Source organism: Cololabis saira, chromosome 3 (genome assembly GCF_033807715.1).
Source record: "Cololabis saira isolate AMF1-May2022 chromosome 3, fColSai1.1, whole genome shotgun sequence".
NCBI classification, from domain to species: domain Eukaryota; kingdom Metazoa; phylum Chordata; class Actinopteri; order Beloniformes; family Belonidae; genus Cololabis; species Cololabis saira.
This window is the reverse complement of record NC_084589.1, coordinates 42,658,202-42,684,304: the sequence shown is the minus strand read 5'-3', so window position 1 is coordinate 42,684,304 and position 26,103 is coordinate 42,658,202. Positions and strand designations below refer to the sequence as shown.

Here is a 26,103-nt window from a genome sequence, read left to right as displayed (position 1 = left end):
ATCTCAAGAAGGCCCGAATAGTAACTTGTTTCTCCTCTTTTATTGCAAAGGCCTTGAAAAGGTGAACAGTTTTTGAAAAATAAGAAAAACAAGCTGACAATCTAACATTTATTTGAAATAAACAAGTGAAAAGAATGACACGATATCCAGTGCAGGAGGTCACATCTTTTTATGCGACATCACCGTCTCACTCGTAATATTTCTGTGAATCTCTTGATTTGTAATTGAGTTAACATGTACCTGGCTTTCAAAAAATGTTTGTGAAGAGTTCAGTCAAAAAATAATTTAAACATTTGCAAACAGGAGTGATTGAATAATGAGAGTAAAGACTTTAATAATCATTCAATAGTTAAAACAAGGGATGTACAAGGTCAGAGTGGGAATAACTGCAGTCCTTCACCCGCCTCCCTGCATATCCAGACATGCCACAGTAACCTGACACCTGACATCATCTGGATCTGTGTCTGACTCAAACCAGATGTAGTTTCCCCTTGCAGGGCAGGAGAAAAAGAAAGAAAAAAAAACTCCTCCCCAGACCAGGGTGTTCCCATTAAACTTCCTTAAAATCTAACCAATATAAAGCCACACACCACTGACCTACTTCACTTCAGCAGCAGAGAGGCACATCCACTCGGAAGACTTCAGCAAACCAAGTTTGACTTTTTAACACAAGGTAAGTTTTCAACTTTACTTCGGATTTCCTGGTGCAAAGTTTGACTTTCACTTTTGCCAGCCCTCTGTTCCTGAACAAGGCTCGGGACTGTGCTCAAGGCAAACAAATGCTGTAACAGAAGTGAAGTGAAAAAGTTTTCATTCAGTCGATTGCAGGCTCTGATGTCCCACGATGGCAACTTTTAGAGATCTCCTCCCTTCTGAATTTTGTCTCATAAATTCATAAGTACAACTCCCAGCTAAGAAAGCTATTAGAAATAATAGGATTATGGTTAGAGAATGATTCTGACCCACTTGCATAATTAACTGATTTTTGAAAGCAAGCGCCACAGCTTTAACTGAGTCTTTTTTACTTCGGCTGATTAACATTCAAGTGCAAAAATCTGACAGGAGATGTGAAAAAAGAGAGCTGAAACATTAAGGAAGCACCAGATTTCAGTGACTTTTATGGTGTTCTGCACTTGGAAAGTATTTGACTATTGAAAAAAGACAATGTATTGAAGCAGTTCACTTGAGTTTGGTTCTTGTCTTATTCTCACAGTTTGGTACGCAGACACTAAGAGGTCATTTGCATTGTCTTTTAAAATGGTGTAAAATCCCTGACTTGGCGTTTTCCCCCACACGGCTTGCATTCCAGCTAACTGGAAACAGATCAGGCTCTCAGTCAGGAAGTGTTTTGAGTCGGTTTTCTGTGAAAAAAACACATCAGGTTTCCTGGTCCTCTCCAGGGCGCGTGACTGAAACCCAGAAAGTGGAAACATTGAACACACATACAGGACTGTCTCAGAAAATTAGAATATTGTGATAAAGTTCTTTATTTTCTGTAATGCAATTTAAAAAAAAAAAAAAAAAAAAAAGTCATATATTCTGGATTCATTACAAATCAACTGAAATATTGCAAGCCTTTTATTATTTTGATATTGCTAATTATGTTACAGTTTAAGATTGAGATTCCCAGAATATTCTAATTTTTTGAGATAGGATATTTCAGTTTTCTTAAGCTGTAAGCCATGATCAGCAATATTACAATAATAAAAGGCTTGCAATATTTCAGTTGATTTGTAATGAATCCAGAATGTATAACATTTTTGCATTACAGAGAATAAAGGACTTTATCACAATATTCAAATTTTCTGAGACAGTCCTGTACACCATTAAAAAGAAATAGAAGTCATAGTACATTTAAAAATTACAGGATTTGTTTACCCATGTCATTTTCTACATTGTCCCCACTTTTTTGATTCAGGCTTGTGTGTTTTAACTTATTTTACATCAGTAAAATGTCAGCAGTCAAAACCTGTGAATGCACCTGAGTCAGATCAGTGTTAGTATCCTGGAACTTTTTGAGAAGTCCTGTACAGTATAACAAGATATACTGACTGTAAACAAAGATACTGACTTGTCCATGTAATCCATTGTGGATTTGAGACTTTTTAAGTCATAATAAATGTGTTTGTGTACTTCTAGGATGTTGCATCTGTGTGTGCTCCTGCTGGCGGGGTCAGCTCTAAGCCACCTGGACGAAGCTTTCCTGGACCAGCAATGGGACCAGTGGAAACTGACACACGCCAGGGAATACAACGGCCTGGTGAGTACTGCCAAAATATCACATTTCACCACAATAATTATGTAGGAATAAAGCAGGATTAAAATGACCCGAAGAGAGAGCAGAGGCTGAAAACAGATATAGGGTAAAAGAGATGTGATTAATCCTACAACGTTGATGTATTATATCTGACACATGAATATCTAAGATCTCTTTACCACTCCCATAATAAATAAATGAATACATAAAAATTATTTTATGTAATATAAAAAATAAAAGTAAATGCATAAAATGACATATTCATAATGGCACAAAAAATTATTATTTAGAAACCCTTAAAATCAAAGTTGGGGCGTTTTTAATTTAAATACTGTATATGATACACACTTCAAATCTTTAAAATAATGGATTTTTTTTTTTGCATAATATTTCATATGTCAGACAGTTATGGGTTAAAGTACCTGTACATCATTCAATACATGATTTATAGGCTCAATTACGGTACAACAAGATGGTTTCTTGTTTTATATCGTTTTGTGCTTTCTCTATTTGCAGCACGTTTGATGATTCTGCATTTGTCTTTGTTTTTTGCAGCACGTTTTTTCATTTGCACCACGTTCCTCTTTTTGTACCTCGTTTTGAGTTTGTGAATTTGAATCGTTTCTGTAATTGAAGCCGTTTTCCTTAACTGAGACGCATTAGGCCGTTGCAGTGCGTTTGGTCCTTGTCGGCCACCGTACTCAATAGCCGTCCTAAAGCAATGTTTACTGCCACAAGAAACCAGCGACAAAACTTGTGCAGTATGTGTTTTACAAAATCCATGCACAACATTATGCGACAATGTGTGTTGAATTTAAGCACTTTTTTTGGATTTTGATTTCTTGGAAATTATCTCTTATTATAATATTTCACTAAGGCAACTCCTGCAACCACTGAATCTCCACTTCTATAAGCTCTTATCTCTTGTTTTTGTTCAACAGAAAAACAATTCACACATCTGTTTGACAAAAAAGGAAGGTTAAAGCATTTAAAGGGGGACAAGAGTGCATTTATCGCGTGTACCTTTTACACTAATCATTAACAGATTCTTTCCCTCTTTTGTGTGGATTTAGACTTTTTTTTGTCTTCTATTTTTCAAAGCACCGGCATGTGTTTGTCTTTGTCTTTGACTCACTGGCTCTCTGCATGAGACTGAGTCATTTTGGCAGCCAGTCAGTTTGGTGTCTCCTGTTTCTCTAGTCTGTTTTCTGCTATACTTATTATTCATGTATTAATTGATTTGATTTATTTGGAGAACTGAGCTCTGCAGAACACTGAAAAGACCCAATGTTTTGTAATAAAGATATATATGTAGAACAGTATTACAATATTACAAGACTGCTGGCTGGCATACTTTACAGTTTAAATTATACTCAACTCATGGACTCATAGATTGTTCAACCTTTTAAATGTTACAGTCAAGAATCTCCCACAAATGAATGACCCAACAGGAGTTATTTATTACCACAGTACAAAATCAGTCACGAAAGATGTCTGGGCGAACACAGAAATATGGTTCATGGAAGTTATTCACAAGGCAATCGGAGGAAAAGCTGTTATAAAGGTCGTACTAAGGGGTGAATAATGGTTATAATTATAATATAATTATTAAGGGGGCTCAAGGGCTGAAGCGGGAGTCACAAGTTATGAAACGGGAGACCTCAGTCTGACACCACAAGAAACAATTCTGTTTCATTTAGTCCTCCTTTTCTTTTGGATTCATTCAGTTTTGCCCACTTTCTCCTCAAGAATAGTTGTAACGACCACTTTGTTATGATAAGGCAACAATTACCGCTTCCGTCTAGGACCTAAGATTCAATTAGGTTTAGGAATCCAAACCACATGGTCCACAAGGAAGAACACAGTTTAAGACATCACAGACACCTGTTTTGAGGATGGTGACTCATCGGCAGACAATATTATTTCATACAATAGTTAAAAATTGCATTTTAATAATATTAATAAACAATACTATATTTTGAATGGCTTTGCTTGTCAAATTGTAGAGTACAACTGCCTCAAGCCGTGCTGTTTGAGTGTGATAATAGTACATCATCAGCATATAGATTGATTAAACATTGATAATTGTCTCTGTAATAGTCTAATCATCTTTTTAATTCTGACTTTCTTCTACAATTATTTGCCTTGGGATTGAAATAAATATTCTGTGAATCTCTTCTGGATTATATAACTGTGATGGAAGTATATGAGGATTAGGGGGATGAGGTGGAGTACAGAGGGGGGAAATACTGAAATAAAAAAAGGAAAAGGAAAAAGACTTTAATGCCAAAAACCAAAGTGCATATCCTTCACATGACTCAGAATTTTGAGTTCAAAGATATTAAATGAGGAGCACAATCCGAAACAGCAACCATAAAATGTTTTTGATAACATATATTTGACTTGCACATCATGATTGTGTTGGTCTATGATCCTAATTTGAGCAACATTTGCCAGTGGGTTTTAATCTGGCCAGCTACACCTGTTAACTTTATTCTCTTGAGAGGGTCTCGTACCCCTCCGATTCAAGAATAATGCGGATCAGCTGATAACACCTCTGACAACTCTCCAAAGCTCGATTCAATGCAAATGGAATTCCTTTTCTTTTGCTCTTGAAGATGTTTCACCTTCAATTGGGCATCTTCAGCACATCCCAACTGAAGATGGATCTGATGTTGCCTAGATTCAAGCCTTTAAGAGTTATGACCTGGATGACTAAGAGTCTATGCCGTAACTTCTTACTATAAAAGCAACAGTATTCACTGGTGTTCCAGCTCCGCTGCACGCCATTTTGAATGACTTCTGTTGATACTAAGCTGCTTGTCACATACTTCCAATGGCATCCAGAGGCTGTTTCCTCTTTGTCTGATTGTACTGTACCCTGGAGATCAAAGTTAAATCTACAGACACTGCGCTAATTCTTTGTATTGAAGAGGGAAAGAATTAGGATGGCGGGCCAGGCTGAGTGCAATGATGAAAGCTTTGAAGGATCTGGGTCAGCTCTGAAAGCATGCTGTGTGCTCTAGTGTGGGTCTAGGTATAATCATAAAAATGCATGCTTGTGCATCAGGTGCTATAAGAGGACACCAACTTAAGGAAACTTTAGGAAAACAAACAATTACTTCCTTTGCAAACATTTTTCTGTGTGGATCTTAAACTAAAATGTGTTACCAACAGCCAACATACACTAAATCAAATAGTGTTTTGTCTACTCAATGTGTAATATATTAGGTGTTTAAATGGGGCCTCTGCAAATAGTTAGATAGCAAGTGTACCTGTAGTGGCAGCAGCAGTTGTAATAAAGCTGATGAATTTACTGACATGTTTCCTAAACTTAGTCTTAAGGCCCCGTTTACACGGAGCAAAAAACGGTGCCGATCGTTTACACGAAAACAGAGCTCAAAGTCACCAAAAACAATCATTTCTGAAAACTCCGGCCAAAGTGGAGATTTTCAAAAACTCCATTTTCACGTTTACTTGTAAACAGAGGGAAACGGAGATTTAGGCTTCAGAACGTCACATTATGCGACAGAAACGTCACCAGCATCATTAGTGCGACCTGTGTTTACAATTGGTTTGGCCACCGTCAATATTTTCTTGTATTTTACCTGTTTTATATTCTAAAGTCACACTTAAAAGTAACTCCACTTCTCTGTCACTCCAAACGAAAGACTCTCATTCCGTCTTGGAAGTAACTGGCATTGAAGGCTGATTTATGGTTCCGCGTTACACCAACGCAGAGCCTACGGCGTTGGGTACGCGGCGACGCACACCGTACGTAGGCTACGCCGTCGATTTAAAGCAGCACTATGTAACTTTTCCACCTTAATATAATATTTCCAGAGTCATTGTGATGGAACATCAACTTCCAACAGGTTTAATGACACCTCTGTCATGGTCTGAGGGGTCTGTATCACCTGGCACTATGGAACTTTGAGGTGGATGGTAGGAACCCTTCCACATTACTGGTAAAGCACTACTGCTTTTGTCCAAAGGAGCCGCCAAACTCAACAAAAGCTGAAAGTTACATTGTGCTGCTTTAACGCGGAACCATATTATTCAGGCTTCACACGTGTCATTTGTTGACGTTTTTTTCCAGGATTCTGATTGGCTAGCATGACTTTATGCTTCTCGTTACACTGCCCCCTGCAGGTTTGGATGCTCATAGCACCTTAACAGCGTATTTATGGGGGTTCATGTAAACGAGGATATTTTTCAAAACGTAGAGGGGGAAATATCCGTTTTTGTAAATACCCGGCTATGTGTAAACGTGGCCTTAAACTCTGTTTAGTCGAGTTTTGGTATTGAACTCCTCACCAATCAATCCAGAATTCTAAAAACTGTGGGATAAAATGGAAATCGGGGGTAGTCATAAAATGTGCATGTTGACAATAGGTACTGTATCTCTGGTGTCCATTTCAAAGCATTTTTTCATTCATAAGGGGTTTCTAAAGTTATGACACCATTTTTTTTCGTAAAATTGTCTAAATATTGAACCAGGATGAAAGTCAACCTGGGTCAAGTGAGAGCTGCTTACTCACTGTGGGCGATCTTTCTTGACTAACTGTGAATCGAGCAGCACGTCTGCTTTAAAATCACACATTACCGTAAATAAGTGTACTGTAAATGCTGGTGGAAACAATGGTAGCTGGAAAAACAAGAAATGTGAATCAAGTCATGTGAGGAAGCAAAGGTAAAGCAGGACATGCAAAATGAGAATTGTATGTCCTCAGAAATGTTTTGATCTGATTCATTACAAATAATTTTAAAAAAAAAAGGCTCAAAAAGATATAGATTGAGGCTTTGTCTTTTCTCTTTTTTTTATTTTGACACTTTTAGCTTTGACATTAAATTAATCTTTATTATCGCTGTTAAATCATCTTTAATCATGAGGCAAAATGAAGTCAGCACATTCCTAGTTTGCTTGGTGATAAGAGACACGTGTTGCTCTGACGGCATGTCGCTGCAGCTGCAGGTGTTTCCAGCGCAGGAAACCACCTTGACCTTTGATCAATATTGTACATTCCCTTTTTTCAAAGCCTTCCTGGCACTAACATTTCAAGTCCTCTGTTATATCTATTTGTATATGGTGTTAAACCGGACATGACTGCAAATTTAACAGCTGTGGAGTTTGCATTTCTGCCTTAACTGCACCTAGGCGAATGTAGATGCATGCAGTCTTCCTGCAGAAAATGTGACCATTTGTTTTGATGAGCTTTGTTTTGATTCATTCTCATGTCCACAATCACTGTGTACTGAGCAGTTAATGTGTTCATGTGTTGTTAGCAGTGAGAGCAAACGTTTTTCTTTCGTGAAGACTTTAATCGGCTTCCTCTGAAGCTCTTTAATCATCCTTGTAATGAAATCAAAGTCCTGTAATATTTGCATATTTCATTACTGGAATGGATTTGATTAAACTGCAGTTATGTTAATGATTAATAAGAGCCTAACAACATCATGGATGTTGCCCAGGCAACAAACCAAGCATCTTGTTTCCACTTTTCCACTTGAAGTGAAAGTTGGAAATTAGGAAATCAACAGTTGACAGTGCTAAATGCTGTATAAATAATACCATTTCAAAATATATGTAACAGCTGTTCAAGGGGAGATTGTTGTGCGAAAACGCACTGGTTGAATTGGCCTAATTTCTGAACTGGGGCTACAACACAGACAGACAATCTTTCTTGTATTTGCTAATTATAATGAAAATTTGACCTCTTTGCCCAGATTAGTTTCCATCGGCTGTCAGGTGTCCATGCAGATGGGAAGGAATGAGGGTCAATGTTTTTTTCCCTCTTCTTCTTCATATATGACTTCTAATGAAGCTCATTTGTGTCAGGTAGAATTAAATGGATGGTGAACACTGTCCAGAGGTGGCAGAGCGGCTGGATCCTCAGTTTACGAGGGCGGTTTGAACTAATTTAACAAGATTTTTATGAAAATGTGTCTCGGTTTCCATTTACACGAAGGTAAAATCTTCCAGTAACATGTGTTGGTGTGACTAAGTCTTTACTAACTTGGATGGAGTTTGCATGTTCTCCCTGTGCTTGCGTGGGTTCCCTCCGGTTACTCCTCCCACAGTCCAAAAACATGCATAATAATAGGTTAATTGATTATTCTAAATTGCCTGTAGGTGTGAGTGTGTCTAGTTGTTTGTATTTATGTGGCCCTGTGATGGACTGGCAACCTGTCCAGGGTAAGGTTGCCACCTTTCAGAAATAGAAATAAGGGACGCCCCGATTTCAGCAGCGCAGGAGCCAAAAAAAAGGGACATCCCCAAAACTTCTAAACTGCATAGAAATGTATTTATTTTATATGAAAAAATAAAATGCTTTGATTTAAAGTCCAAAGTGCTTTAATTGCATTGAACTTGCACGACTGTACAGACAGCCAACCATACTAGCAACTGAAATAGCCTCCTATGCTACGTACGTCCAAATCAGCCAGGTATATTAGAGCCTACAGGTGAAGGTCGGAAAATTAGAATATGGTGTAAAAGTTAATTTATTTCAATAATTCAACTTAAAAGGCAAAACTAATGCATTACATAGTCTCATTACATGCAAAGCTAGATATTTTAAACCTTTAGTTGTTATAATTTTGATGATTGAATTGTTTGATTTCATAAAATATTCTAATTTTTTTAGATTTTTTATTTGGGGTTTTCATAAACTGTGAGTCATAATCATCAACATTATAACAAATAAAGGCTTGAAATATCTCACTTTGCATGTAGTGGGAAATAATATATTTGTTTCACCTTTAGTTGAATTTACTACGAATGAAGTTTTGCAATATATTCAAATTTGCAGACCTTCACCTGTATATTATGACATAAATAAATAAGAGCAAATATGTGTCTGTATTGGTTCAATACGGAACGCAACTTTTAATTCCCAATTACGTAAAGATTCCGTATTTTAAGGGACGGGTGGCGACCCTAGTCCAGGGTGAACCCCTGCCTCTCGCCTGCAAATATGGATGGATGGATGGATGGATGGATGGATGGATGGATGGATGGATGGATGGATGGATGGATGGATGGATGGATGGATGGATGGATGGATGGATGGATGGATGGATGGATGGATGGATGGATGGATGGATGGATGGATGGATGGATGGATGGATGGATGGATGGATGATTTTCTTTGTTCTGGTTTGTCTAAATTGTCCTAACCCACAATATGGACTGAGATGCTTTTAGATCTATTAAAGGATGTTTGAGCGTGCTATAAAATGCATTGCTTAAGTAACTACCTTTACCTCATTTGGAAATGCATTCCTTTTTTTCCAAAATGAAACAATGAAACTTCAAGCAGCATTCAAACTCGACGGATCATTTCAGATTTCAGAAGGCCTGACAATAATCGTGTCTATTTACAAGGAGTCCATTAGGTTTATATTGTCCAAAGTGGGGATTTTAAGAGCGGGTCCAGGAGGAGGGCACATTCAAACCATTTAAAAGACTGTGGACTCTCTTGAGCTGCAAAGGATGAGTTCAGCTTTTGTTCTGAAACTAAGTCAAGGACTTGAAAGCTTCTTTGTGTTGTTCCAGGATGAAGAGGGGATCCGCAGGGCCATCTGGGAGAAGAATATGCTCATGATTGAAGCTCACAACCAGGAGGCGGCGCTGGGCATTCATTCCTACGAGCTGGGGATGAACCACCTGGGAGACATGGTGAGTCCGGGGCAGGCCTGCATGCTCAACAGCACGCTTCCTCTCCTCTCTTATCTCATGTAATGCCAGATTAAGTGTTATCACACTTCTAAAATCCCAGCGTAGGAATGTAAACTATAATCTTTTTTTATCCCATGAAGTGCATTAGATTTCTTTCCCCCTGATGTGCCTTCTACCTCTTACTGTGTCAGACATGAGAGTTCGTACGTCTGTTTCAGATAGGGTTGACACCTTTCAGAAATAGAAATAAGGGACGCCCTGATTTCAGCAGCGCAGGAGCCCAAAAAAAAAAGCCCCCAAACTTCTAAACTGAATAAAAATGTGTTTATTTTTATATAAAATGTTTATATAAAAAACAAAATGCTTTGATTTCAAGTTTAAAGGGCTTTAATAGCATTGAACTTGCATGACTGTACAGACAGCCAACCATACTAGCAACGGAAATATGCTACTGTATGTCCACATCAGCCCAAATGTATAATATAGCCTACAGGTGAATAATATGGTGTAAAAGTTAATTTATTTCAATAATCCAACTAGAATATGGTCTAAAAGTTAATTTATTTCAATAATCCAACTAGAATATGGTCTAAAAGTTAATTTATTTCAATAATCCAACTAGAATATGTTGTAAAAGTTAATTTATTTCAATAATTCAACTAGAATATGGTGTAAAAGTTAATTTATTTCAATAATTCAACTAGAATATGGTGTAAAAGTTAATTTATTTCAATAATTCAACTAGAATATGGTCTAAAAGTTAATTTATTTCAATAATTCAACTAGAATATGGTGCAAAAGTTAATTTATTTCAATAATTCAACTAGAATATGGTGTAAAAGTTAATTTATTTCAATAATTCAACTAGAATATGGTGTAAAAGTTAATTTATTTCAATAAGTCAACTAGAATATGGTGTAAAAGTTAATTTATTTCAATAAGTCAACTAGAATATGGTGTAAAAGTTAATTAATTTCAATAATTCAACTAGAATATGGTGTAAAAGTTAATTTATTTCAATAATTCAACTAGAATATGGTGTAAAAGTTAATTTATTTCAATAATTCAACTAGAATATGGTGTAAAAGTTAATTTATTTCAATAATTCAACTAGAATATGGTGTAAAAGTTAATTTATTTCAATAATTCAACTAGAATATGGTGTAAAAGTTAACTTATTTCAATAATTCAACTAGACTATGGTGTAAAAGTGAATTTATTCCAATAATTCAACTAGAATATGGTGTAAAAGTTAATTTATTTCAATAATTCAACTAGAATATGGTGTAAAAGTTAATGAAAATACGGTACAAATCGCGTCCCGTATTAGTTCAATACGGGACGCAACATTTTTTTCTCAAATAAAGGACAATTCCGTATTTTACGGGACGGGTGGCATCCCTAGTTTCAGATCATGTCAAAAACACATCACTTCTCTTATCAATAGCAACACAATTGCCTGATTTTCTGAATATGAAGCATATGTACATAAATTAAAAATAGTTGGATCTCATTGCTTTACGCGTGCACGTCACGGCGTGGAGAAATGATGTGTTTAGTGTCGTTAAATCAGCTGTAGTCAGTGAGATTTAGCGCATGAATGATGGTTGTTTTTGCACAAAGGTGGCAGCTGCATCAACCTGCAAATCAAAAGCGAGTGAAAAGCTGTTTTTTTACGAAGTGCAGCGTGTCAGAGTTTACGTTTATTTATTCCTGACAGAACAAGCGTAGACAAAGATTAATGGCCATTTTGTGTTTATGGAAACAGATGGCGGTAAATGAAAGACCTCTTTACATTTTCATTTTGACTAGAAGCACTTCAATTAAATGAAAAAATTAACATACTGTTTGTTGTTGCTCATTTAAAGTTCTGAGCTGTACTGAAACCCTCGCTGAATTTTAATCAGACTAAATGGAAGATTTAAAAAAAAAAATACACTGTATAAGCTGCTCTTAATGTAACCAAAAAAGAGAGGAAGGGCGGGCGCAGAGTAGAAACACCCTGTTTTTAATTCCCTACTGTTTTTCATATTCCTCTCATGTCTTCTCCTTTTAAGTCTTATTCTACTTTCTTCTCTGCTGTTCAGTTTTTACATTGCACTGTGAAAAATGTATTTCACCTTGAAGTAAACTATGTGAAAGCCATCTTTTCACCAACTACCCTTTATCTTCCGCCACCGTGCGGAATCAAATCCCCGAGTAAATCCTCTTTCTGATCTTTTGTTAAGACACTTTTATTCTCCTTATGGGTTTTTCTCCCCCACAAACTAAAAAACTTTTATATCAGTCTATTGTAACTGTGAGAAAAACCTGTCACCTTCTACTCTTTCTGTCTTTCAGCAGTTTTGAGAAATATTATTGTGCTCTTTAGTAGGGCTGGGGATCGATTCAAATGTCAAGAATCGATTCGATTCCGATTCTTAAGATTCAGAATCGATTATCAAGATTTGATTCGATTCCGATATTGATTTGGGTTAGTGTTATTAAAACTGTTTTTTGAGCTGTTGCATGAATTATATGACTGTAGTTATGCAAAATATTACTATTAGTATTATATTGAGATTAAACAGCAGGTATTGGCAGCTAATGATGCTGTAAGGACCAATCAGCTCCCAGAATGCTGATAGAACTGCTTTCAGAAACATCATGTGGGTCAGAATTACCAAACAGATCCAGGGCAGCAAACAGAGACGGATGAAATCGGTTTTATTTTTTACCACATTACGTTTTTATTTGTTCCATTTTCGGTCAATTTTGGTTTTTGATTTTTGAGCATTTGGTTTTTAGCATTTTTTGCAAATGTAACCCCAAGACAGTATATAAAGTAATGAAATGTAGACAATTTATGCAATTATAACCTAACAGTTTAATGTTTTCATACCTTTAAACATATTTAAAGGCAAAAACATGGCACCAGTTATTCTCGTGTCCAACAAAACATTCCTTTTTTGGGGATAAACAAAAAAATAACCAAAAGTTGTAATGTAATGATGAAAAAAAACAAAACATAAATAAATAAAAGAACCCCCCCCCCCAAAAAAAAAAAAAAATTTAAAAAAATCGATCTTTAGACATATGAATCGATTTTTAGGAATTAATATGAGAATCGATTTAGAATTGGAAAAATCGATTTTTTTCAACACAGGCCTACTCTTTAGCTATGTGAATGAAAGTCATCTGCAAAACCATTAAAATGTAAAAAACATTGGGTGGGGCCGTGTAATGGTTAATTGTCTTTCTGTCCCTGCAGACGTCAGAGGAGGTGGTTGAGATGATGACTGGTCTGCAGACCCCCGAGTATCGCGACCGCAGCTTCACCATGGCCCTGAACGACGACGTGCGAAGGCTTCCCAAATCTGTGGACTACCGCAAGAAGGGTATGGTGACCTCGGTGAAGAATCAGGTAAAGAAATCATTCGATTCATACTGTAATTGCCTTAATGATTCATTTCCTTCATCTCTGAGAGCTGCATCAGGAAGGGCATCCAACATTAAACCTGTGCCAAATCATTATGGGAAACACAGTGTCCCCAGTGGGTGGAGCCTTCAGGGAGAAGCCAGAACAAGTTTGGCCCCAAAACAGATCCAAAGTTTTAAGCCTCAGTAAAATAAGCCAGAAAAAGGATATTTGAAACCTGGGGAAAAGTTGCTTATAAGAAAGTAGTGGATGTGTTTTTCATACACATAATGAAATTGTTTTGCATAAATGCAACCGACAGCTAAAAAAGTTTATTGCAGAAGTAAGTGTAAAAAGTGCTTAGTCATATATGAGACTAGTGCAGGGTTGTAGATCGGATCTCCTGAATTAATGTCACCTCCAAACTCTGTCAGTCTCAAAAAGTCCTGATGCTGTCAACCTACAGTATATGTGGCTATTTTTATCTCAATATATACAACAAAAATACATGTATACATGTATGATTCTGCACCAGGACACAAATTAACATAACAGTCTCATGTCCATCTATTTTGTTTCCACTTCCCCTCCATCAGTGAGATCATGTCCTTGCTGTTCAAATACAGGGAAGTTCTTTACTAGGGGTGTAACAATATATCGTTCCACGAAATTTTGCGATACAAAAACGTCACAATACGTGTCGTGGAGGTGACAAACTGTATCGCGATATTGGATTATTAATATTAATCTATTGTGTTGACTAGTAACGCGCTGCGTATTTGTGCTGACCGCGCCTCGACCCGCGGACCAAAATCTTACTCCGCTCAGAAGAAACTAGTACCGTTTTGCGGTCCCGTTTTGAGCTCTGAACTTTTACTAATGTAAGGCTGCTGTAGAGTTAAGCCTTACCTTATTAAATTAAACCTTTTTCGGGTCGTGAGTAGGACAAACAGGGGGACAACTTCTGCGTGAGTTCCAGTGTACTTTAATGTCCCTCAACAGTGTAGGATTTTAGAACTTCAACACAGCACCTAGTGCCGTAATGTGGCGTATCACTCCGCCCAATCTAAAACAGATAGATCACTACAGATAAACTGACTAGTGTCATTATAGTCCCTGATTTACATCAGAATATAAAGAATATATTTATAAAATAATGAACCCTGAATTACCAAAATAACCTTCTTAACAAAAATAAATCTCCTCCTTACACTTATAAGGTGAGCATGAATCAATCTTTTTTATGATGTAAAATTGTATGTGTTTATTTACTTTTATTTATTTATTTAATTTTAGTTGTTAAATTTCTGGAAAAGAAAAAGTCAAATCATACATGAGAGAAACTATTCAGTTTGTGGCAAAATATTTTTACTTGTATGAAACTGAAGATGCATAATGCAAACCTGACATTTACTTTTAGTTCAGTTTGTGGAAAATGGTTGGCCTGGCTTTCTCTTTAAAACTTAAACAGTTATAAAGCATTACAAACTGTAACAATAGGGCAAACGTACAGTATTGTTTTGTATTTTGTCTTTCAAATAAAAGGTTTTTTTTTTTGATAAGAGTGTGTCGGTTAAGTTAAGCAAGTGGGACCAAACCTGGAGCACAAATGGATTGTTGGGGAGAGGGAGGTTTAGGTTGCTCCCATCCCGACCCCACCTTGGATAAGCCGGGATGGATGGATGGATGGATGGATGGATGGATGGATGGATGGATGGATGGATGGATGGATGGATGGATGGATGGATGGATGGATGGATGGATGGATGGATGGATGGATGGATGGATGGAATTTGATGTTACAAAAATCCCACCGAAGACGAGTTCAGGAAAAGGCTGTGCAGATATAACCGGAGAGAATTAGTTTGTGAGTGAGACAACTTTTACATGAATCAATAAAACATCTTTCAGCAGGTTATAGGGACTCCCCCCTGGAGGATTGCAGCCAGACAGTTAGAACAGCTGAAAGAGATGCATGAATAATGTATCTAGCCCATTATTTCAAAAAAGAAAAGAAATAAAAGGAAAAAAAAGAACACTTATAAATTCATCTTACGTCCCCGGGCTGGAATTTAAACCAACCCAATTACAGCACAATCATGTGTCATGCTGCATGGAAACATTTGCCGTCACTGCTAATGCTTTGAGTGGTTTTGAATATTAAATAAAACTGTAATTGATATAAAAACAAAACATTCACTTTTATCAAAATGAATAAAACCTCATAATAATTACTTTTCCAGCTTCATTCAAAATAGGCGACTTTAACCAGTTTCTTCAAACAGAAACACATCAGAATTAATTTTATACTCTTGTATGGATTAAAACTGGACCCGGATAACAGAGACCAGTTCATGTCCTGGGTCAACACCTCTTTTCAGCTCCGATTATCTGCTAATGTGTGAAGTATATCTAATATTAAAGCCCTGAACTCTGCACTAACTCATTTAGACTGCCTTAATAATATTAAACAGGTTTGATACTTAAAATCAGCATGTTTACAACCCAGAAGCAGCTGAGCAGAGTAGTTAGCAGATACTGGCCTTGACATCGATCTATTAAAATAAATTAAAACAGCATCAGATTCACATCTCAAATGCTGCAGTGGAGCAGATCCTTCCCTTCATTGATCCCACTTTTTCTCAGCTATTTGTTTTATCTTCTGCGTTTACGTTCTCTCAAAACTGTGTAGTACTGCCTTCTGACTTAGAGACACAGAACACCTTTCGTTTTTTCTTTTTTGAAAAGATTGACACATTTTTCTGAGGTGTTACATGCTTCAGTCAAAATACTGCAGGGTTACAAAACAACAGCTCCCTTTTCAGTCTTGTCTTCACACCTTTGTTCATGGCAGCAGGTTTTGTGAGGAGGAGCGACCCAACTTTCTCAACCTCACCTCCGTTCTCCTGCGTCTTCTTTTGAACTCAGCTAATCTCAGCTGCTCTCTGAAGGACATTTTTCACAGAAAAGTTTTGTTTCCTACGACGGAGTATTAGGGCCAAACTAACCAAAAATTTGGAAATTACGAGAATAAAGTCATAATATAATGAGAATAAAGTCGTAAAATTACGAGAATAAAGTCATAATGTTGCGAGAATAAAGTCGTAATAGAATAAAGTCGTATTATGAGAATAAAGTCGTAATATTATGAGAATAAAGTCGTAATATTACGAGAATAAAGTCGTAATATTACAAGAATGAAGTTTTAACATTACGAGAAGTCGTAATATTACGAGAATAAAGTCGTAATATTACGAGAATAAAGTCGTAATATTACGAGAATAAAGTCGTAACATTACGAGCATAAAGTCGTAAAATTACGAGAATAAAGTCGTAACATTATGAGAATAAAGTCGTAATATTATGAGAATATAATTTATAAGAACTCTTCTCCCTGTGTAAAAATGAGGAATATTGAGCATCTTGTGAAGTTATTCGTTTATAATATATTTAATATTACGACTTTATTCTTGTAATTTCCTTTTTTTTTTTTTGTCTTAGTTTGGCCCTAATACTCCATCGTAGTTTCCCCATATTTCCTGTTTTAGGTATTTTTTTTAGGTGCAAAATGGGTTGTTATGTTAAAATATAGTGTATTCTATTTGTCTTTGTTTGTGGTATCCACATGAATTCATAAATCAGTTCAGATTTTAATAATCATGTTGCGTGTATCAAGTATTAGGCCGATCGCCATTAAACAAATAATGTTATGTCATTTAAGCGGATTGCACTATCACCTCCTGGTGGGGGAAATCAAATCTGCAGCTGTCTGAACAAACATGCTCTATTGTGCTGTCTCTTCACTTCCTGTTGTTCATGAATTATGGAACAGATGGCTGCACGCTCAGCATACCAACAAGTCTGCTGCTCATCCACACAAGCCTGGATTTTTTTTCGATCATAACAAAGATAAATGCCACCGCTTACACTGAAGTGGAGTAATTCAGTATGTGCTGCTACATCGATGCACAGCATGCAAAAGTGTTGGTTTTGAGGACAAAACAGAGGTGCTTGAATTAAAAGTTGAGTATGAATTCATGGTAAAAGCCATTTATTTGGGACGTTAGTCAGTTTGAACACAGCTGGCCTACACGACCACACTGCAGGCTTTCATCCCCTTTACACAAAGGTCTGGTGGTGGTAAACTTGCCAAAGTCTGCCCCCTAGTGTGCAGATGAAAGAATGCAACCATTGCATCAAAAAGCAACAGATTTTTTTCTTTTTTTCTAATTTTATTTACAGTAATTGAATATTAGTAAGATCTAATTTATGGTGGGGTTTTTTCCACTTAGGATCAATCAGGCAATTATGCTGTGTAGTGGAAAACAAGGATTTATAACTGATTATCGGACTGTGGATAAATACATTTATTCTAATTTCACGCTGATTGTGAATTTCCAGTGGATGTGAGTGTGGGTGAGCACGGCTGGTGTTTGGCTGGTGATTCATCTACCTGTTACCTAATGACAGCAAGGCCCGACTCCAGCCCCCCCAGCACCTCATAGCATCCCGGGGGGTTTCCACTCACTTCTTCTTTGCTTTTAATCTTTTATAGTCAGTACTGGAGTTGAGGGGGGATGAGGGGGGATGGCATCCCTCCTGAAATAAAAACAGTCCAAATCATCCCCCCTGTAAAACTGCCATCCCCCCTTTCCATCCCTTATGTCATTTCATCAATGGATGTGGTTTTACTGCTATTTCAACATTTAGAGTCATCACCAGAAAAATAACACCAGAAAAATAACTTATTTGACAATTTTCACCTTTTTCAAGTAAATTTTCACTTGAAATAAGTAGGAAAATCTGCCAGTGGGACAAGATTTATCTTCTTATTACAAGCAAAAAAATCTTGTTCCACCTTCAGATTTTTCTACTTATTTTAAGTGAAAATCTACTTGAACCAGGTAAAAAATGTTGTTTTTTCCAGTGTTGAGTCTTGTTTTTAAGTGTAATGAGATTTTTTTTTTTATTATTTGTAATATATTAATATATTATTTGTAATCAGAACAAATTATTTGTCCCCATTTGATAAAATCCACCATCCCCCCTGATTTTTTTTTTACAACTTGAGTACTGGTTATACTGTATGTGTGTTCAATGTTTCCACTTTCTGGGTTTCAGTCAAGATTTATCTTCTTATTACAAGCAAAAAAAAATCTCCACTGCCAGATTTTTCTACTTATTTCAAGTGATGTCTTGTTTTAAGTGTAATGAGATTTTTTTAACTTTTAACTAGAAATATTCTTGTTAAGATTTTGAGTTTTTGCAGTGATCCATTTTACTTATCCTGTGAAAGACAGAGTCATATTGATAAGTTTAGAAAAGTGTTTTTTATTTTTGTGTTTTGATGTATTTGATGTAAGCCCAGTGGATATTTAAAGCTTACAGAAGGCTGCATTTAACTGCTGCTATGTCATTCCTGCAGTATTTCTGCAGGTGTTTTGGTCAGTGCTATTATTTGTAATATATTATATTATTTGTATTCAGCACAAATTATCTGTCCCCATATGATAAAATCCACCATCCCCCCTGATTTTTTTTTTACAACTCGAGTACTGTTTATAAGCGTTTTCCTCCTGCTGTTATCAGCAATAACACTAGTAAACTCAGACCCTCAGCTGATCTGTCGTTTGTTTGTTCCCTCCGTACAGGGAGCGTGTGGTTCCTGCTGGGCGTTCAGCTCGGCCGGGGCCCTGGAGGGCCAGCTGGCCAAGAAGACCGGCAAGCTCGTCGACCTGAGCCCTCAGAACCTGGTGGACTGTGTGACGGAGAACGACGGCTGTGGAGGAGGATACATGACCAACGCCTTCAACTACGTGAACGAAAACGGAGGCATCGACTCCGAGGAAGCTTACCCATACGTCGGAGAGGCAAGAAAACCCACACTGGCTTTATTATATGAATGAATGAATGAATTGTTATTTATTAATATGTCATACACCTCTAAGGTTCCAGCCTTATAAGGGCTTACAAGACACAGATACCCTACGCCAGCAAACAAACATCAGCTGTGTACAAACAAAAACACAAACACAAAATTATAAATTCCACTTATAAATTACAGATCAAATTACAGATCATTTCTCAGTTTCCATTAATGTGTCCTTTCTCTGTTTCCAGGCTCTCTTTATAAAGGTAGCTATAGAGAAAACCTCCTCTCTGAAAAACCATTCCAACTTAGCATCATCCTCAGTCCAAAACAACTCAGGTTTACAATCTTGCATTTTCTGAAATAAAAGCTGCCTGGCTTCATCATATAATGGACAATAAAACAAAAAATTAAGTTCATCCTCCACAACATTTAAATCACAAACACTACATAATCTTTCCTCTTCAGGAACAGAGTTATACCTGTTTCTATGGCCAGAGGGAGAATCCCAGTTTGCAATTGAGCACATAATGATCTTTTTGATCTATCCAGGGGTAAAGTCGCATAAGGTTCAGGACAATAAATATTCTTCATCAACCAGTAAGTTCTAAGTTTCGGTTTATGCCAGATGTCATTGGCCCATTTTTCTTGACATTTTTCCCTGACACCAAGGATAGTTATGTGTTATAGCTTTATTAACTGAAATGCTTCTTACACCATCTGAACGGAAACATAAGAAAACAGGTGTCCTCAGAGTCTGGCTCTGTTTCTAAAGTTTCACTTCTTTTTAAAGTCTCACATGATGGACTGCTTATCTGGAGTCATGTTGTTTAGCCACAAACTGCAACCCCCAGTCTATTAGCACTCATAGGTTTGTGCTTCACCCACAAATGAGTCTATAAGATTCATTAAATTATATTTAAATTACATTCAGTTCCAACAAAGGTAGTTGATGTCTAATATTATTCCTGGGTTCAAGGAAACGTGTCTTTAAAAATACTGAAAAGATCAATACCCAGTTTCTAAGTAAATCTGAAAGATGAGTATATAAACGTTCATGGGTTGAGTATTCATTTATCCTGGAGAGTGGTGTTACAGGCAGACTTAAACCACGCTGTCTGGCCGTCTCAGGTCACACGTTCCAGCAAACTCATCTAGAAACCACCTTTTAATTCATGCTGACCGTAATGCTGATCGACTGGGTGTGATTTAGCAGAAGTGATGAGAAAAAAACTGTCCCACAAAGAACAAAGAAAAACAAGTTTCCTCTTCGGTCTTTAAGAAGGAAGTCGATTTGTTTAGTAATGATTTAAAAACTGCACTCTCCTCACTGTTTGAATAAAACGTGATTAGTCATGTGCAATGAAATCTCAGGGTGTAATGCACAAAGGTCGAGTTAACGGGTTTAATTATTTATTAAGAGACGAATGCAATAACTTCACGATTTACATTTTGTTCATCATTCATTTTTAATGTGTCACTTCAGTTTTTCAAACATCATCTCTCCCCCCATTTTCAGTCTCTGTAAAGTTTTGTAAAAAAATCTGCACTTGTTGTGTACAGGACTGTCTCAGAAAATTAGAATATTGTGATAAAGTTCTTTATTTTCTGTAATGCAATTAAGAAAACAAAAATGTCATACATTCTGGATTCATTACAAATCAACTGAAATATTGCAAGCCTTTTATTATTTTAATATTGCTGATTATGGCTTACAGTTTAAGATTAAGATTCCTAGAATATTCAATTTTTTGAGATGGGATATGATATGATCAGCAATATTAAAATAATAAAAGGCTTGCAATATTTCAGTTGATTTGTAATGAATCCAGAATGTATGACATTTTTGCATAACAGAAAATAAAGGACTTTATCACAATATTCTAATTTTCTGAGACAGTCCTGTATATTAGGTATCTTTCTTCCTGGATTCCTCCTAACTTCCCTCCCTTAAACGACGGTTTTGTGGTGTGCAGAACGAGCCGTGCCGCTACAACTCCTCCGGCATGGCGGCGCAGTGCCGAGGCTACAAGGAGATCCCGGAGGGCGACGAGCACGCCCTGGCCGTGGCGCTCTACAAAGTGGGCCCCGTGTCCGTGGGCATCGACGCCACGCTGAGCACCTTCCAGTTCTACCAGAAAGGTCAGACATGAAGACGCTGAGTCGTCCTGCCATCGTGACATGTGACACGTGCAGTACAAAAGCAACACACACACTTTTAAATATGAAAGATAGTTTCAGATACTTTCATTTCCCTTTTACTAAGTCAAAAGCTTTAAGTTCAAATATATTTTGATATATAACAATATGACATTTTCTTTTTAAATGCATTTAAATCCAGATGTGTCAAAAGTATTCACATTCATTACTCAGGTAGAAGTATAGATACTAGAGTTTAAAAATACTCCTGTAGAAGTTGAAGTATCAACTCAAGTTTTTTACTCAAGTAAAAGTATAAAAGTACTGGTTTCAAAACTACTTAAAGTATAAAAGTAAAAGTAATGTAAGGGGGAAAAGCCATTAAGGACAAAAGCCATTGAAAATGAATGCATCTTAGTATAATGCAAATATCTTAAAGAACCATATATGTGTACTATTGAGCATTAACATGTGTTTCAGAGAGCAGGAGATATGATGACTAGTTGCCTATAAGTATTGTAATGGTGCAAAAAGTCAAACTTCAGAGGCATGTTATCATTTATCCTAACCTTTATTGGAATGTACATCCAAGTTTAGTTGCAGGAATCTGAGGGAACGGATGTAAGAACAAAACTGGACAAGAACATCTGAAACAACCACAACCAAATTCACTCTATCCGGATGGAGCAATTTAACTGGATAGTTTTTATTAAAAGCCGAAATGAAATAGAGTAACGAGGCTGTTTTTAAAATGTAAGGAGTAAAAAGTACAGATAATTGCGTGAAAATGTAAGGAGTAAAAGTAAAAAGTCGTCTGAAAAATAATTACTCCAGTGAAGTATAGATAACCAACATTTCTACTTAAGTAAGGTAACAAAGTATTTGTACTTTGTTACTTGACACCTCTGTTTAAATCTAGTTCACTCTAAAATTGTGCAATAATTAGCATTTAGGTTATTTCCTAACCCTGTCAGGATTGTGCATGCTGCTGCTGTAGGGGGTTTGTGGTACCAGGAGCTTTTTAAACAAACGTCTGAGATAAATCCAAAGGAAGAGCTGACTGAAGGAGAAATCAGAGGGTAAGGAGGACATAGATTTGGCTTTGAAACAAAGGAGTCTTGAAGAGTGAGACACAGACGGGAAGTCGAAATGAACAGAATTCACAAGGGAAACGCTTTTATGCTAAATAAAACGGGCACTCAAGGAAACAATGGTGCAGAAGAAATACTGATTAAAATGTCAATCAAACGAAGCAGACGCGAGTGCAGATGTGAGTGGTCTAAAGAATCAGGAATTAGGGCCAACTCTGACCAAACATGAGCTTTAATAGCTAGATTTACATAAAAACACAATAAAATATAACATCAGAACTCATGAACCATAATAAACAGAAGTAGTTTCAGGGTTTATTTAAAGGGAACACGTTATGGAAAAACAAGGAACCTGTGTTTGATTTACAGTCTACAATCAAATCAATCTCCGAGATAAGAGTAGAAATATTCAGTATCTCCTTCCAGTTTCCCTGTGTGTTGTTTACTTCACCTCAGAGGTGAGTTGTGCAAAGACCAGACTAGAATTTTAGCTGGAGCGGCTGGTTCTGCCCCTAAAAACAGCTCAGGGGCGTCAATTGGGTATGAAGGTACGGCAGCCCCCACACCTCGGCTTCAAGGGTTAAATGTAAATGTTTTGGTTTTTTTTAATACATTTATGGAATTACTCTGTGTCTCTTTGTATTGATTATTCTATTACATACATATAGAATAACTACAAATGCAAATCAGAACAACATGATCGGTTTCACTAGTTATTTTACACTGCAAAAACTCAAAATCTTAACAAGAATATTTGTCTTATTTCTAGTTAAAATGTCTCATTTTTTGTCAAAAAAATTCTCAAATTACAAAAACAACCATTTTCACCTGTTTCAAGTAGATTTTCACTTGAAATAAGTAGAAAAATCTGCCAGTGGAACAAGATTTTTTTGCTTGTAATGAGAAGATAAATCTTGTCCCACTGGCAGATTTTTCTACTTATTTCAAGTGAAAATTTACTTGAAACAGGTGAAAATTGTCAAATAACAAGTTATTTTTCTGGTGATGACTCTTGTTTTAAGTGTAATGAGATTCTTTGACTAAAAATGAGACATTTTAACTAGAAATAAGACAAATATTCCTTTTTTTAACTTTTTGCAGTGAGCAACCTGCATTTGAAAAAGTTCCAATGTTCTTGACCACACAGATCAGCTCCATAGCAGACTTCTGTGATGAGTATTTGCTGGACGTGTTGATTGATACTCTAGTTCAGTTCTGTGACTCGTAACCTTGCCATACCTTAGCTTCCACTGAATTGACGCCAGTTAAGCAGCTGCCAGTTGAAAAAGGAAGTTATGCAAAGAAGCCCTGCGACATTTTCACCCAAGTATGTCACCAACATTCAATAAATTACTCTGGAAACTGTGTCAACTTGTGTCAAAAGTGCTTAATCTATGTAGGAGTAGAGAATTAGCACTTCAAAGTGCATCTTTTAAGTTTGCTGTGGGACGTATTTGACATCAGCTCCTCCCCGGTCGCGTTGCAGTGAAACATTGAGCTGTGCAAGTTTGTGTGTCGGTTCCTGGGTGAACTAAAGTTTCTCTCATCCGTCATGTGCCCAGGTATTTATTATGACCGCAACTGTAACAAGGAAGACATCAATCATGCCGTGCTGGCAGTCGGCTACGGCGTGAACACCAAGGGGAAGAAGTTCTGGATCGTGAAGAACAGGTGTGTCCCCGTGGCACCAGGTGGCTCCAAAAGCCACGGGAATGACATGATGGCTGTTTTGTCGGGCTGGTTTTGATTAGATCTGTGTCAGTCTGAGTTTGGCTCGGATGAAATGAAATGAAATTTGACTCCTGGCAGTTTTTCCAACAACTCACGCCGCCGCCGCCGTGTTTTGTCTTCTCTTTGACAGCTGGGGCGAGAGCTGGGGCAACAAGGGCTTCATCATGATGGCCCGTAACCGTGGAAACCTCTGTGGCATCGCCAACCTGGCCAGCTACCCCCTCATGTGAACGGACGAGTGCAGAGCTCAGAGGAAGAGGAGGGAAGACGACGGGGCTTTGCTGCGACTACCACACTCAAACAAAAACACAAATGTTCACCAGGTTCATTTAAACATCGAAGCAGCCGCGACAGAAAGCAGCAGTTTGTTTACACGCTTTATTCCTTTATTTAACTACAAAAACAATCTTAAGAATTAAAAATCGGCCCCCTTTTCTGTTGAATGGAAACTGCTCACTACTAGATTTGTGGATTTCAGCGTTGATAAAAGTATCTGATGGGGTCATTTGGTAATCTTGACTTTTGTGAAGCACTTTCAACCCCGGAGGTCTTTAGTTTTATCTGCAGAGCAGCAGGCGGCCGCTGTAATCTGCTGCTCTCGTACCTACAGGGCACGCTGTCTGGCAGTGTTTGCAACCTTAGCCTGGAGCTCAGGAAGGTTTTTAAGCCACAGCGCCGAGTTAAAATCAGGCAGCAATCCGTGTCGGTGATTCAGTGATGTAGTCAGTTTGAGTCTCCAGTTTTTCTTATTCTTTGTGTGTAAAACAGACGGGATGTGGAAAACATTGCTGGGCAATGGGAGCTCCTCCTCTCCTGTCCCCGGAGAGTCATCTCTTTTATGTGTGTGTGTGTCTTTCTGAATCATGTTTGTTTTTTGTTCTGTTCAGCACTTTTCTAATGATTTGACTGTAAACGGATGTTTTCTATGAAATTGAATAAAGATTTCATTTTGAAGTTAAACAGCTCAGTCTGGTATTTTTGATATTAAACCAATGAAACAGGGGGACAATTAGCACAAAAAAGAGGCGCTGATGTCGTAATTCCTACAATTCCTACAATTCCTACACCATATAAAGAAACGAATTACCTGTAATTTTGAGAGAGAAAAAAAGCTGCTTAGGTTCAAATTTGTGGTTTTAATAAGAACCCCTTAAAAATAAACAATATCATCACAGTAGTTTGACTGTATGAGTCAAATAAAAAAATTAAAAAATTCAACCTCAAATTAATAAATATTAAATAAACTTCAACCTGAAATAAATAAATATCAAATAAAAAATTAAACTTGAAATTTAAAAGAAATTAACTTGAAATAAATATCAAATTAAAAGATTCAACCTAAAATAAATTCAAAAATATGAAATAAAAAACTTCAACCTGAAATAAATAAATATTAAATAAACTTCAACCTGAAATAAATAAATATCAAATAAAAGAATTCAACCTGAAATTAAAAAAAAATATTAACCTGAAAAAAAGAATATTAACCTGAAATAAATATCAAATTAAAAGATTCAACCTTAAATAAATGTAAAGAATATGAAATAAAAAACTTCAACCTGAAATAAGTAAATATTGAATAAACTTCAACTTGAAATAAATAAAAATCAAATTAAACAATTCCACCTGAAATAAAAAAATATTAACTTGAAATAAATAAATATCAATTTAAAAGATTCAACATGAAATAAAAAAACTACTGACACAAGCGCACAATTGTGTCCCTATAGTCACTTGTAATTGAGTGTATATCTGAAAAAGTGGATCAACTTTGACAACGTGCTTAAAGTCTTTGTCAGAAGCTGCAGGTAAAACAGAATCCTACTTTTTTAAATCCCAGTCCAGAAAATGTAAAATCTCAAGATCGTGTAACAGCTCGCTGATTCCTTTTTAATGAAAGCGTGTCCAGGTCTTGCTGCATGAACACAGGTTTATTAC

General features: G+C 36.7%; 1 protein-coding gene across 1 annotated transcript; it reads left to right on the top strand.

Moving 5' to 3' along the window:
* The first annotated feature begins 515 nt into the window (after positions 1 to 515).
* ctsk (cathepsin K) lies at positions 516 to 25,125 on the top strand. Its single transcript, XM_061717562.1, has 8 exons — positions 516 to 673; positions 2,140 to 2,260; positions 9,816 to 9,938; positions 13,189 to 13,341; positions 18,987 to 19,205; positions 21,181 to 21,346; positions 23,997 to 24,105; positions 24,296 to 25,125. Exons 2-8 carry the CDS (start codon positions 2,141 to 2,143, stop codon positions 24,393 to 24,395), a joined length of 990 nt encoding a protein of 329 aa, XP_061573546.1. The 5' UTR covers positions 516 to 673; position 2,140; the 3' UTR covers positions 24,396 to 25,125.
* Positions 25,126 to 26,103: the final 978 nt, after the last annotated feature.

Bases quoted from the DNA above. Each gene is read 5' to 3' on its own strand.
- ctsk (XM_061717562.1), top strand. From the start codon at position 2,141: ATGTTGCATCTGTGTGTGCTCCTGCTGGCGGGGTCAGCTCTAAGCCAC. The intron at 13,342-18,986 runs GTAAAGAAATCA...CCCTCCGTACAG, and splicing joins TGACCTCGGTGAAGAATCAG to GGAGCGTGTGGTTCCTGCTG. The intron at 19,206-21,180 runs GCAAGAAAACCC...TGTGGTGTGCAG, and splicing joins CTTACCCATACGTCGGAGAG to AACGAGCCGTGCCGCTACAA.